Source organism: Nelumbo lutea, chromosome 3 (genome assembly GCF_056320005.1).
Source record: "Nelumbo lutea isolate HS-2025 chromosome 3, American lotus-T2T, whole genome shotgun sequence".
In the NCBI taxonomy this organism is placed as follows: Eukaryota; Viridiplantae; Streptophyta; class Magnoliopsida; order Proteales; family Nelumbonaceae; genus Nelumbo; species Nelumbo lutea.
Window position 1 is genome coordinate 5,060,305 of NC_142686.1, and position 14,668 is coordinate 5,074,972.

The following is a 14,668-nucleotide window of genomic DNA, read 5'->3' on the forward strand; positions in this document are numbered from 1 at the left end:
TTGAGTTTAAGGGAAATGTTAAAAACTCATGGTGAGTTTTAGACAATTTCCCTTTAAAAAATGAAATGAATGAATTTCCGCATATCAGCAAAAAATTTCCTTCCAAATAAAACCATATTTAATATTCAATATCTAATCTAGATATCTTAGCCTATGTTTTTTCTTAAAGAAACAAATTTTTATTCTTTAGTTTCTCGCAAAAGACAAAAGCTGCTGTAAGTGTACGACCCTCTAAACATGGTATTATTTTCCTACTAAAAACGAAATTCCTCCTCTTACTCTTTAATTTCTTTCAATAAGATGGATTAAAATTAATGGTTGAGGAGTCATTCTCAATGTTATTGAACAACCCACAATGATAATAAATTATTAACATTGGCAGTCACCTTAATTTGAAAGGCCAAATTTGTGGGAACTTGTTGAATATCTATAGACTGGTAAACAAAAGCAACAATGATTAGTTGGCGCTCATGCAACTTGAGACCTCTTTTATTGACTTGGCTCATGATCAGTTCGTCTCACCAAGGTGGTCTTATACTCTTATCTAAGTACACTTGGATAGTCTGCTAACTTTCTTGATAAATATTCTAAAAAATATTAATTACAAGAGTATGCAAAAGGAAAAAACAAAAGCTGTGTTAAAGCGTGCCACCCTCTAAACCCTGTAACGTGTTCCAATTTAGTACAAAATTCTTCCTCTTAAGGTCATGAAGGCCTAAAGATCAATGCATAATGAGGTTGCTAATATCTGCATAGAGGTGGGAAAACTTATTCCCTGTGGTGCTTCTGGTGCACTGCAAGTGAATAAGATTCTTTTAAATACTTTAAACGAATGGCCCAAAGATGTTTTCAAGAGGGTTAGACTGTTAGAGTTAATTTAGGAGTTGCAATTGACCATAAACAGTAAATTGCATGCATAAAAAGAAGGAATGGAACTTCATCAGAGCTGAGGTGGTTGCTCTTCTCAGTGCCTCAAGATTTGCAATGAGATTTTTGCTCTCCTTGGAGATCAAAGGAGACTCCAGCAACACTATTGGAAGGAGCTTGACTTTAGTCACAGGCTTCAGACAAAAATCCCATCCCATGTGCCAACTTAAAATCAGATTGACCTCTAGGAATTTGAATTCCATTTCCAATGTCCAAGCAAGAACACTCTTGTCAAGGGTTTATTTTGTATGGAAACATCTCCCTGTTAATTTATTTTTGTTTAAGCACATGGCTGTAAATTCTGAATTTAGCTAATTCAGAATCTCAAAATTTGAAAGCAATTCAGCCATTATATGATATTCCTGCATTGGTTGAACTCCAAAGCCCATTAACCTGACAGATAAAATCTTTAAAGAAAGCTATATTTATTCATATTATACCTTTCCTGGATCATTTTTCATTTTCAGAAACTCTGGAATTCATGTAATTGGCTTTAAAAAAGATCAAATGTCTTGGATCCAAATGGCATTTTACATCATTGGAGTGTGAAGCGTGCGGATTATTGTCCAACCCAAAGGACAGCTTTTGGAAAAATGAAAAAAAAAGGCCAATATTATTGCATACACATTGTTGATAACCGGATTATTTATTTCTCAAATTAGTTCTAATCAGCTCGATGGCACAACAATGATTTTTAGAAAGATGGTATTTCTCCAGCTACCAATAGCAAGATAATCACGTCTAATGCAAAGCAAAGCTAAAAAGTTTCAGAGTTTATGACAAGAATTGCATTGACAAATATTCAAGTACGGAAACATTATCAACTTCAAGGCAACAATTTCAAATTGATCTACCTAACAATCTCTATTGCCAATTGTGTTTGGCAAGTAGTCCCAAGGTGTTCAAGAAACCGAACATTATCCACTTCAGTGCAGCATGCTCAATTCATGCTTGAATCATGTGATATAAAAATCATTGATAGTAAAACAAAACAAGTTTTCTATATCAAAATCATGGCATACATCAGTTCTCCACATTTGCTAGTCTGGTTTATACATGCAAATTAAGCATTAACTGTAACCAATTATGCAAGTAAGGAACCTATTCTACAGTATTCATAATATTTATGCCTATGGCATCAATCGAATAGTACCACCCAAACAAGATACTCACCAAAAATCATGTTAAGATCCAAACATCATGGCAAATTTATCTAGACAAAAGTCTTAGAGAACTCAAACCATGACATGACAGGGAAGCAAGGGTTTGTTCATAAAAAATAATAGATGAGCTAAGTAGTCTAATTTTACTTTCCATAAACATCTACAGAAGAAATAATAAAGAAACAGCGAGAACATAGGGTTTTGGTTTGTGCAATTGATTTAAATAGATCTAGAATGAACTGTTTAGTCCAGGAGGTCCATCTCTGTTCTCATGGAGTTGAGATCGCCAGTTCCTTCAAATTAAAACAAATATAAGACATTAAGCCTCCATATCTGAACGTTATGCTACATATTGAATGAACTGAAAATCAGTATGGCGAGTTTTGATACACTTATCATTTTGCACGTGTGAACATCTATTCGAACTGTCAAATTTTATCCTCCATAGACCATAGCCACTGCCGTTCCCCTTCGATTTCAAGAAACTTGTCGAAGGTCAAATCTTGGTCAAGCAACACTTGATGTCGATAATATAAAATAATATTGAATGGAAATAATACAAATAATAAGGTTTTGCAGTACGGTACAAATAGTATAAAATAATAAGGTTTTGCATTACATATTTGCATTTGTAATCCTTCCAAACCGAACAATAATGTTGAATGGAAAGGGTTCAGCGTAAAAGAAAATACAATCTTGCTTTATAGTTATGATGATGGAAGCAACGCTGAAAGCATTTTTCAAGTTGTCAAGAACTATACGAAAGAAAATTGTACCGTGAACTAGGAAATGACATATGTATACCTGTCGCGGATTACAAGACAAGCATGTGTCTGGTAAGTTGCACACTACAAGCTTTCCCTGTGCTCACGTAGTCACGTTGAAACTGAAACACACCAAACTAAAAGAATTATAAGTTTAAAAATCGAAATTACTGGAGTGTCGATTGTAAAGAGAATAGAAATCTCCTCACCTTAGGAAGATCCATCATACTCGAAGCAAGAAACGGCATAAGAACTATAGGGTTGTGAACTCCGACGGCCTGAACCAGGAGTGCTAAAACGCCAAATACCATGCGAATCAAACTGTGATCTCTAGTTCGATTCTTTCTACTTTTCTGCCTTGACTTTCGTCATCGAAATCAATGGAGGGTTTGAATTTGATCTTCGAGCAGATCTTCTGCCACTTGTTTCCTCTTGCGTCAAATTGAGATCGGTTATTTGCAAAATGTTAGAACACAGGAAATTTAGGATTCCTCTTGCATTGACCGGCGAAAAAGATTCCGATATCTCGATTCACCGAAGGATCTGATGGCGCGACCGCGCGAATTGCACCAGTGAAATTTTCAGAAAATATATGAGAATGGCATCTGTTTCTTCGACCTAATTTAAAGCGAGGAGACGCGGGAGAATCGAGCGTCGATAGAGGTTGGGCCAGCCCTAACCCAAAGTCGATTTCTTATAGGTTAGGTTTGGGCCGTTTGGCCCTAAACCAGGCCCAATCCGCCAAAATGGCAAACACTAAAACATTTTTCTTTCCTTCTTTTTTTATGGAAAAAGAAAAGTAGCAATCCTAATTTTGACTTTTGAGTTGAGGGAAGAGAAACATAAGTCCGGATAAGTGTGCGAACATGACCAATCAACGAATCAACACGCCAGTGTTCCGTAGGTTTGCACTTGTGTTGGCAGCGGATCCGTGCGAAAATGGCAACACTAATATTTTTTTTATGAAAAATAGTAGCCCTAATTTAGAGTTGAGAAAGGTGCCAACATGACCAATCAACGATGTTAGAAAATGTGAATACCATTCGAGAGTCCCAGTTGCACATCGGGAACATCTCCCGTACTTTTATATTATTATTTGTGGGAAGATGTTCTCAATACACGATAGGATGGAGCTGCGAGGTCGGTGTGAGGTGCATTTTGTGAAGAATAAATCCCGATTCAAGAAGGTTGGCATTGAATAAAGAAGAATAGGTTTGGAAGGGTTTTTAAGTCACTTGTTTTTTTTTCTTTTTTTGTTTTTTTCTGAGTGAAGGAGGGAATTCCTCAAATGCTAGGAATGAAAATCAGAATCCCATTCTGTCGAACCAAATGGCTGGAACGATATTGGGCCATTCATTTCATTTTCAGACCCCTATGGGCCCTCAATCATCTACTGTTAATTGGCTATCTCTCGCTTGCACTTTGGGATGCCCATACACTCTAGTGGCAGGACAAGTGGTGATTGTGTTTATGGCAGTACCTAAGGTTGTCAATGGACCAGTTCTGGATTGGACCCCATCCAGTTCAAAATTAATTTAGACAGATTGGATGGACCAACAAGACATTGGATTGTACCAATCCAGTCCAAAATATTTATTAGATTGGATTAGACCCGGTCTGTCCGTAACAATACTTGGTCCATTGATATAAGATAAGAATATATTCAATGGACTAGGTTTGGGTTGAAACCAATCTAAATCAAAATGAATTTAAACAAATTGGATGGTCTAGACATTGAATTGAACCGGTCTAAATTGGTCCAAAACAACAATTGGATTGGATTGGACCTGGTCCATTTATAATGGGCTCATGTTGGATTGGATCGGATTGAACCAAATCCAATCCAATTGACACCCTTAGCAGTACCACCTCCAGTCAACTTCATCTTCTCTTTCTGGTTTCTCTTCTCTGTAGGGTTGTTCATAAGAATGCCCAACCCGACCAAACCGACCAACTCGGACCGACCCAACCCGAGTCAGTTGGGTTTTCGTTCGTACTGGTCGGTTTCGGGTTGGGCACATACAAAAACTGATATCTCAGGTCGGTTTTGGTTTTCACATAAGAAAACTGAAACTGACCCGACCCGAACTGAACTAGTCTTTCTTCTACTAGTTTGGTAGTTCCTACTTCCTAGTTTGAGTAGTTTCCTAATTCCTACTAATCTTCTAGACTTCTACTAGAAGTCGGTTTCGGTTCCCACCTCTGGTAATCGGACTAGGTCGGGTTGGTTGGGAAAATCCCATGAAACTGACCCAACCCGACCCGTGAACACCCCTACTTCTCTGTACCTGAGATGCAAATGAGCCACCGTTGAGCAGGACATGCCATGCCAGTGCTCGGCCAGTTTTGTATAGCTTGACGGCCTTAAAGATGCAGCCCACGCCTGGCCCAATATTGTCCACCAAATCAATTTGTGGCGGGATTAATAATTCGTTTTAAAGATTCCGACAAACTCACTGAACAACGTTTTTTCATTACTCGAGACTCGAGTATTACGATTTTATTTTCAGTGAACAGCTTGGAAGGTGGAACAGCCCGTCTCATGCCTTCTTTTAAAAGTCTGACTAGATAATTTTAAATTCTGTTTGTTGGATGGAATTCTCAATGCGGATAGAACCATTGAGATTGACAGCAAGCTCAAGCCTAAAGGTCTCATGGATCCTTTAGGTCGACTTTCTTCGAAGCCTGACTCGAAACCTACTGGCACATAGTCCTTTATGTTTATCAAATGTTTTAAGCCTTTGCCTACGCTAAGTTCATTTTACCAATGTAAAATAGCGTTGCAGATACTTTAATTAGTAACATGTAAAAAAAAGATGCTTTAACCAGTAGTTTGGCCATACAATGTAAATGCCTCTGTTTCAAAGCCTTTGAATAGTCATTTTAATTTGTATCTAAATAAACTGTACTTCAAACGTTGTATTAACATTCTTGACAAACTCTTCAGAATTCTCTCCAGTATCAACTAACTGCACAAACAAAAAAGAATTAATCAGACCACTAGCAAAGTTGGTGGCACTTTGTAAAATAGAATATACGTCTGCTGATACCTCTCTGCTCTTCCAGAGTAGTATTTTGAATTAACTAAAACTCAGAATGGGCAGACTAGTCCACTCCAACAATCAATCATCCGTGCCAAAGTAGCGATCGCCAAATTCCCCCATTCCAGGTATGACTCTAAACTCTTCATTCAATGCAACATCGATTTCTGAGGTAACAATCTTCAAAGAAGGGAACCGTTTGCAAACACAGTGGATCCCTTCAGGAGCCTAAATTCAGCAAAAAAAAAAAAAAACAAGAAACCATTCTGAGACTTATTTTTCAACATGGCAAAAGATAAAGAATTGCAACCAGCAATGGCTGTTTTAACTCACAGAAATGAGATTGAGGAAAATTATATGGGACTCCTGGACGCCTTTCTGTATGAGAAGTTCAATTGCTTGGCTAGCAGAGTTACCTTTTACAAAGTCAAAAGAAGTTCTTTAGGTTCTAAATCAACATGTATTTAAAGGAAATAAAAACTAACCAAACTATACTTCTAAAAACACTAGAGCAAATGAAGAAAAAGTGGGCAAGGGGGAGATGAGCAGGAAGATTTTGCAGTCATTATTCACATGTGATGCTCAGAATCAGTACATCCAAAACTAGAATGTTACATAGGAACCCTAGGAATAAAATTTATTTGTCCAATGGGGATGGAGATTAAAGTAAATCAGACCTAGTAAATCTACAGCAAGCTTGAAGGTGGTATCTCATATGTTTGGATAGCTTTAGAACTGTGTTTTAAAAGGAGGACCTAGGCACACATGTGCCTTGCCTGAACTAGAGACACAGCCCCTTTGCTGCACTTTAGGCTCACCCAAGCATATACCTTTTCAAAATGTCTTCTTTTGCCTTTTTTTTTTGTGTGTGTGTATGTGTGGAATCATATCTATACAACAGTTTATCAAATTCCAAATTATTTTTTATTGTTGGTGTACAACAGTAATGGTATATTAACTTTTAAAAGATAAAAAAACAAAAACTTTTCAAATACCTAAAGCCTCAATTCCTACATAAGATCTCATAAAGCAAAGCTTCCACTAGAAAAACAGCAATATAAATCTGATTCCTAATCCTGAGTAAAATGAACTACTAAAATCACAAGACAACTCTTTGTATATCACCATCATCATCAAAGCCTTGTCTCAACTATATGGGATCAGCTACATGAATCCTGTTTCTGCATTCTGTTATGTTTGGTGCCATATCCGTTGTTAAATTGTGGGCAATTAAATAATTTCTTATTACTTCCACCCCAAGTCTTTTTCTGTCTGCCCCCATCTCTTCTAGCCCCTTCAACTTGTAACAGATCATTTCTTCTAACAGGTGCTATAGATGGCTTTCTAGGCACATGATTAAAGCATCTCAGTTTACTTTCTCAAATTTCTGCTAGTCACTTTTTGGACATGCTGTTCCTTAATTGCACAACACTCTTCTCCATATGGAATAGCTAGCCTTACTGGCCTTACAACTGTTTTATAGATTTTTCCTTTTAGCCAAAGTGGTACTTGCTTATCTTTTTTTTTTTCACTTAAGACTTCAAATGCACCTCTCCATTTTGCCCATCCTACTCTAATTCTATGGGCAACATCCTCCTCAATCTCTCCTTTGTTATGAATTGTCGAAGGTCACATTGAGTAATCTCTTGGTCTCTTGCATGCACCAAAAACTTAGGTCAGGTGCACTACCCCAAACCCTTGCATGGGCTTGTTTGGGATTGCCTCAAGGGGCCTTTACAAAGCAAAGGGCAGATCTCCTAGTATTAGGAATGCAAGATATTTAATATTATACCAAGGGATAAATAAACAAATTAAAATTTAACATGCTTGAATTGTTGACTGCTTGAAGCACTTTTGTACAATCCGCATATGTTTGCTTTTACTTCCATGTGCTCACTTTGAATATGTTTTATATGTTATGTTTATGCATTTTAATTTTGAGTTTGTAGGCATTTAGAAACATTTCATTTCTTTTAGATTTCAAGTTTGCATTTTTATGTATTACTGTACTTTTTTATTATTTCTTATGTTCTTGATTCTTTTTTTTTCAAAGATTTGCACTTGCTTCAAAATGGTGCATGCCTTGCCTTGTGCCTTGCAAGCTGAAAAGCCCTTCCTGTTTTTCTAGTACCTTGTGCTTTTAAAATACTGCTTTAAAATATCTTCACGACATAGTCAACAAGGCAATGGCAAAGCTGGTCTCTTCTGGAAATGGAGGGGCATGGCTGATTCATCAACCAATAAGTCTATCATCCATCCATCCATGTTGGTCTCCTTTGGAAAGAGGCTTCATAAAATGCAACTTTAATGGAAGTAGTATGGGGAACCCCGGCAATGTTAGGAATAGGCAGGGTTTTAAACGATGATGAGGGTTAAACTAATTGCCTTAAATTCAGGTCTAATTGGTTTTGGTAACCCTTTAGGGGGATAATACCTTGAATATTCGAAAATTAATAATTGGAGACTCCAATTTGGCAGTGGGGTGGCTACAAAATGAGGGGGTGAAGATGTGGATTTACAGAAATGAGATGAAGTTTAGATGGCTAACAAAAGAGAAGGGGGTGAAGCTACATGGGGTTAAAAGGAGTGCTAAACTGCTAATACTCTTGCTGAGTCACTAGCTAAACAAGAGGTGGGGAGAAATTATTTATTTTGGGCACAATTGTAAAGGAAAAGAAGAGTTTTTTGGGGAGAGATAAGAGGGCTTATCTCTCATTGGCTTCTTTATAATTGCTATAATTGTACTCCTTTTTATCAACATGAATTTTCATACTTATTGATTAAAAAAACATAGTCAACAAGGTAGACTAACTTCTTTAACACCTACCCCATTCACATACTCATAAAAGGAGAACCAAACAGTTGAGGAGTCAAACAAAGTTGAACTCAACTACTAATTTCTTAGAAGGTATTCAATTTCATCAGCAAGAATCTGTAGCAACTATTGGAGGTTAAAGGCAATTACTGCACTCCGGATGGCAATTATCCTAGTCTAGGGAACATTAACATCTCGTTCATAATGGGGGAGAAAGAAAAGAGGATGCTGCCCATAGAATAGAACACAGTGGTTGAAATGGAGAGTGGCATTTGGCCTCTTGTTTGATTGGCATATACAACAAGACTAAAAGAGTAAAACCAGAGAACTTCTATAAGGTAATAAGACCAGCAAATATACGGAAAAGAAAGCTAGGCAATCAAGAAATGGCATGCCCAAAATAATGAGCATAACTAAGATGAATACGCTAAAAAGGTGACTGATAACATTAAGAAAGATGTGAACTGAAACAGGGAGAAATTATTTAATAACTTTTGATTTGATGGAAAACAAGTTCTGGAACAGGATTTGTGTAGTAAACCCCAACATTTGGGATTAAGGTTTTGTTGAGTTGAGTTAGATAAGTAAAGATTAACATTCCTTTAAGTTATGCAAATAGTAATCTCTCATACAAATATCTAGGGGTGGCAATTTTTCAACCCAACCCGCTAACCTGCCCAACCCAACCATTAATTGATGGATTGGGCTGTATCCATTTAACTCTGGGTCATGTCGGGTTGGGTAACCCAATAATGGGAAAGATAATGGTTTGGGTGGGTTGGGTCATGGTTATCCAATGGGTAACCACCAGTGATATTTTTAACTTTCCTTTTCCCATTTCTTTCAGCTCCATTGGTTTTTCTTTGCAAACTCTCTCTCTCTCTCTCTCTCTTAACAGTTTTTAGATCATTCTTAAATGTTTTAAAAAAATTAACCCAGAACCGGGAACCACTTTAGCCACCGGTTTCGGTTTGTGGTTTAATCCGATCTGAATGGATTAGCATGTGATGATTTAAAAAATTAAAAAATATATAATAGTGAAAATAAAAAACAACCCAAATACCACTGTTTAGGTTGAACGGGTCAACGGTTTGACTGCCTGAGTTAGCAAATTGCTGACCGATTCAACAAATTTTGGCAAAAAAGTGGCTTCCGGGACAAACTACCCAACCGTTTGAAAGCCATGTTTTTCTTTGCAAAAACTGCTTTTACCTCTAATATCAAGAGACAATGAATCAATGGTCTGGCATTAAATTTAACTTGAGTAATAAGAAAATTTTAGCACATTGTAAGAGTCATTAAAAACTATCATTTTTTTCCACTCATGGAGGCAACCATGAAAATGATTTCAAGTTGCATTTTTCAAAAGAGATGACCCAGCTGATCGGGAGATTCCTTCAACCTCCCAAATTGAAGCTTGGAGCGGTGGTCATATAAGAAAGGTGGGCACTTGACCTGTTCATGGGTTGGGTCAGGCCAAGCTTTGCCTCATTATCAACAAAAAATGACCAAGTTTGAGCTAGAGCCTGGCCCGACCATTAGGCCTAGATCTTAAGCCTGAGCCCCAAGCATGATCTGGACAGATATATTACAATATATTAAGTATATATTATTAGTAATATGTTATATATTATTAATATATTATATTTTTATTATATAACATATTATTGGGCTACCAGTCCATGAATAGGGTGCAGAAATCGGAAAGCTTTTCAGTCACAAGTTAATTAAATAATTTGACATCGGGTCAAACAATTTTATCACACCACAAAAAATAAACAAAAAAGATTTTTCTAGAATTTATGTATGTCGCTTTTAAAGAATAAAAAATTATTGGGTTGGGTTGAACCCATTTAATTTTTCCTAATCGGGTCAATAATGGGTTGGGTTGAACCTCAACCCAAACCCAACCCACCCAAACCTGCCCAATTGCCACCCCTACAAATATCTCTTCCCAACAGATACTTTTATCCATTTCCTACTTTTAGATAAAAAACGAATATATCTGTTATATCTAATAATAATGTGTTATGTATGTTTGTGTGCAGAGAATCACCGGTGCCAAGAACTGGATCCAGAAGCAGGACATGCCGTTCAGAAATGTCTTTTGGAAGCTTCTCATATATAAGCTGTCCATATATTGTCAGAATCAGTTACGTAAATACATTCAGCCGCAATAAGGGAACAGCATAAAGTGCAAGTAGACCACCTGCTTTCCGTTGTCCCCATCACGATGGATCAGTATTTTTCCAATTTTTATTCCTTTGCAGCATGCGCGTAATGCATTCTCCATGCTTTCACCACTGCAACATAACAATACAAATCTAAAGCTATGTCTTGAAGTATTAGGAAAGGTTCTACCAAAAATTGGTCTCAGATATCAAAGGGTGTATTCATGCTTGCACTTGAAATTATTTATGTTTACAAACATATATCTGAAATGTTGCATGCTCTTGCATCTTCCCAGCTCATCAACACAAAGTTCTTGGAGTGTTAATGGGTAAAGGGTGTTGGATATGGATAGTAGAATGAAAAAGGGAAAAAACTAAGGTATTACAAAATCGACTAGACATTTGACTGATCTGCCTCTTAAAGAGAGAGCAGGGGTTGGAACATTGGAATGAATATGTTTCACCTTCATAATGTAATTGAAATTTACACTTTTGAAGGGAATCTCTCCCTTTTACAGTACAAAATTACTCAACTAAAACAAAAAAAGAATGTAATGGAAAACAAAATATTTCCTAGTTTGGATTGTGGATGAAAGTTTAAATCAAGCCGAAGTGCTTAAGAAACAAATTTGTAAACACCCATCCAGAAATAATCTTTACTACTATTACTTTATACATCAAACTAGCCACATTCATGTGAATTATATGTGCAAACCAGCATAAAAGGAAGGAGAGTGTTGGTTCGGCTGATATTTTGTTATCCTCTTGTCTGTGTTGGGTATTAAGTCCTTAGTTAATGGGCCTTAGTTACTGGGCCTATTTTTATTTAGTGTCTTATTTGACTGGGTGTCCCACCACTAATCAGGGGCATCCTGTTCCTTTTATGTAACTTTATGTACTGTTATTATATAAGTGAACAGGGCCGGCTGATGAACAGTGCCCATTCGAACATTTCTTCCTTTCTCCTCTTCTCTTTCTCTTCTTCTTCCTCTTCTTCTTCTCTGCTTCACTTGACAGGTTCAGTTCGGCAAACATGGTACCAGAGCACTAAAACTCGCCTGGTTACAGCAGCTGCCTCGCACCTCTCTCTCTCTCTCTCACCTTTCTCTCTATCTTGGTACTGCAAAGAAACCCTAGGTTTGGTCGTAGAACCCAGCAGAACCTATATCTAGGGTTTCCCTTGGTTGTAGGGCCCAATGGGAGTTAGTCCCAATAGCTGATGCCCTAAGAGACACATACAACAAGTTGTAGCCATTCGGCTAAGTGAGATCTGTGTAGAACAGATCTGGAAGAGAGAACTGATCTCAGCAGTCCTAGAACAGTTCGTGGGTGAGGGTTCAGCCTGCAATAGCAGTGGTTAGCGCGTGGTAGAAGCCACAACAGCAAGGTCCAGGCTGCGGCAACAGTGGCTAAACACAGCAGAAGGGATATGAGTGTTACGATCCAATCACCAAGAAAAAATGTCACAAAAGATGTGGTGTTCTTTGAGTTTCAATCCTACTTTCAATCTTCCCCGAATCCTCTTCAGGGGGAGACTAGTGGGATGGAAGAGGACCCTCCTATTGATCCTTCTATTCCCTCCTTCTTTGTGCCCCTCTCTACCTCAGATCTTCCATCCTCTCCTCTTGATCCTCCTAGTTGTAGTATCCCAGGTGAATCTAGTGAGGCTCCCATTGGCCCAACTACTACTAGTGATGTTGCAAATGTTACTAAGACTCCAGCAAGCAGTAGAAAGATATCAGAATCACCTACAATAGAAGGAAGAAGAGTCCTCCAACTCATGATAGCAATCAATTGGACTTGGATCAACCTGTCTCAGTAACTCAAGGTAATCCTATCAATTCCTATGACTTGGATCTTCCGATTGCCCTTCGTAAGTCTACCCGTTCTTGTACTATCAGACACCCCATTGCTGATTTTGTGTCTTACTCACATTTGTCCCCTCGTTATTGTTCTTTTGTGTCTGCTCTCTCTTCTGTGCAGGTTCCTATTAAGTACTCAAAGGCAGTGTCTGACCCAAAGTGGAAAGAGGCTATGAATGAAGAAATGAAGACCTTAATGAAAGCAAGGACTAGGGAATTAGTAGATCTACTAGAAGGGAAAGGCACTGTTGGATGCAAGTGGGTGTTCACTGTGAAACATAGGGAGGATGGGTCCATTGAAAGATACAAGGCTAGACTCGTAGCAAAGGGTTTTACTCAAAATGAAGGAATTGACTACAAAGAAACATTTGCTCCGGTAGCAAAACTCAACACTATCAGAGTTCTACTATCATTAGCTGCAAATTTCTCATGGGAGCTTCATCAGTTGGATGTGAAAAATGCCTTTTTAAATGGTGATCTACATGAGGAGGTATTCATGGATCCTCCACCAAGTTATAAATTTGGCAGGAAAGTGTGTAGACTGAGAAAAGCACTATATGGCCTTAAACAGTCCCCCTCGAGTTTGGTTTGAGAAGCTATATGGAGCCATGAAGAAAGGTGGTTATACTCAAAGCGGGGCAGATCATACCCTATTCATAAGGAAGAGAAATGGGAAACTTACAGCTCTTATCGTCTATGTAGATGATATGATAATTACTGGGGATGATAAGAAAGAGATTAAAAGGCTGAAGGAGGTCCTAGCTGCTGAATTTGAAATCAAAGACCTGGGTCAACTGAGATACTTTCTAGGGATTGAAGTTGCTAGATCCAAAGAGGGCATCTATATATATCAACAGAAATACATCATTGACCTTCTACAAGAGACGGGCATGTTGGGGTGCAGGCCAGCAGATACTCCAATAGAACCAAACCATGGTCTAAAGGATTCGGTAGGAGAGGACTACCCTGATAAAGAAAAATATCAAAATCTAGTGGGGAAGTTAATTTACTTGTCCCTCACTCGTCCTGACATTGCTTATGTTATTCATGTTGTCAGTCAGTTCATGCACAATCCAAAAATTCCTCACATGAAAGTTGTAGAAAGGATTCTCAGATATTTGAAGTCTTGCCCTGGGAAAGGGATTCTGTTTAGAAAAAACAATAAAATTGAAGTTGAAAGATATACTGATGCAGATTGGGCTGGTTCTGTGGGTGACAGAAAATCGACTTCAGGATATTGCACCTTTGTTGGAGGAAATTTAGTTACATGGAGAAGTAAAAAACTGAATGTGGTTGCCAGGTCTAGCGCAAAGGCTGAATATCGGGCTATGACTCATGGTGTTGCGGAACTGTTGTGGCTTAAGATTCTTCTTGGTGAACTGGGAGTGAAGATTGAGTGTCCCCTCAAGTTGTACTACGACAACAAAGCTACCATCAACATTACAAATAACCCAGTGCAACATGATAGAACAAAACATATTGAGATAAACCGTCACTTTGTTAGAGAAAGAATAGTCTCAGGAGAACTCTGCATTCCTTACACTCCCTCAGAGATGCAGATTGTAGATGTCTTAACTAAAGGGCTAACCACAATGAAATTTTTGGACTTACTTGGCAAGCTAAACATGATTGACATCCATGCTTAGCTTGAGGGGGAGTGTTGGTTCGGTTGATATTTTGTTATCCTTGTCTGGGTTGGGTATTAGTGTCTTATTTGACTGGGTGTTCCATCACTAATCAGGGGCATCCTGGTCCTTTTATGTAACTTTATGCATTGTTACTATATAAGTGAACAGAGCCGGCTGATGAACAGTGCCCATTCGAACATTTCTTCCTTTCTCCTCTTCTCTTTCTCTTCTTCTTCCTCTTCTTCTTCTCTGCTCACTTGACAGGTTCAGTTCGGCAAACAGAGAGGAACTGGTCAG

General features: G+C 38.0%; 1 protein-coding gene and 1 long non-coding RNA gene across 3 annotated transcripts in view; both read right to left on the reverse strand.

Moving 5' to 3' along the window:
• Window positions 1-2,111: 2,111 nt before the first annotated feature.
• Window positions 2,112-3,617, reverse strand: LOC148862519 (uncharacterized). Of its 2 annotated transcripts, none has more exons than XR_016110523.1 (4): window positions 3,064-3,617; window positions 2,895-2,976; window positions 2,481-2,575; window positions 2,112-2,383 (listed from the first exon to the last, which is right to left on the reverse strand). It is a non-coding gene; the product is annotated as an uncharacterized LOC148862519 (long non-coding RNA). The 2 variants fall into 2 exon arrangements; XR_016110525.1 differs by having other exon boundaries at window positions 2,274-2,383; window positions 2,895-2,991; window positions 3,064-3,196.
• A 1,996-nt stretch (window positions 3,618-5,613) lies between these two features.
• LOC148862520 (uridine/cytidine kinase UKL1, chloroplastic) overlaps window positions 5,614-14,668 on the reverse strand; it is a 39,351-nt gene continuing 30,296 nt past the window's right edge. Inside the window, exons 11-15 of the mRNA XM_088975949.1 lie at window positions 10,920-11,013; window positions 10,767-10,839; window positions 6,229-6,311; window positions 5,905-6,123; window positions 5,614-5,823 (exon numbers count right to left, since the gene is read on the reverse strand). Coding sequence (XP_088832075.1) covers window positions 5,977-6,123; window positions 6,229-6,311; window positions 10,767-10,839; window positions 10,920-11,013 — 397 coding nt within the window. The 3' untranslated portion in view covers window positions 5,614-5,823; window positions 5,905-5,976. The remainder of the gene's footprint in view (window positions 5,824-5,904; window positions 6,124-6,228; window positions 6,312-10,766; window positions 10,840-10,919; window positions 11,014-14,668) is intronic.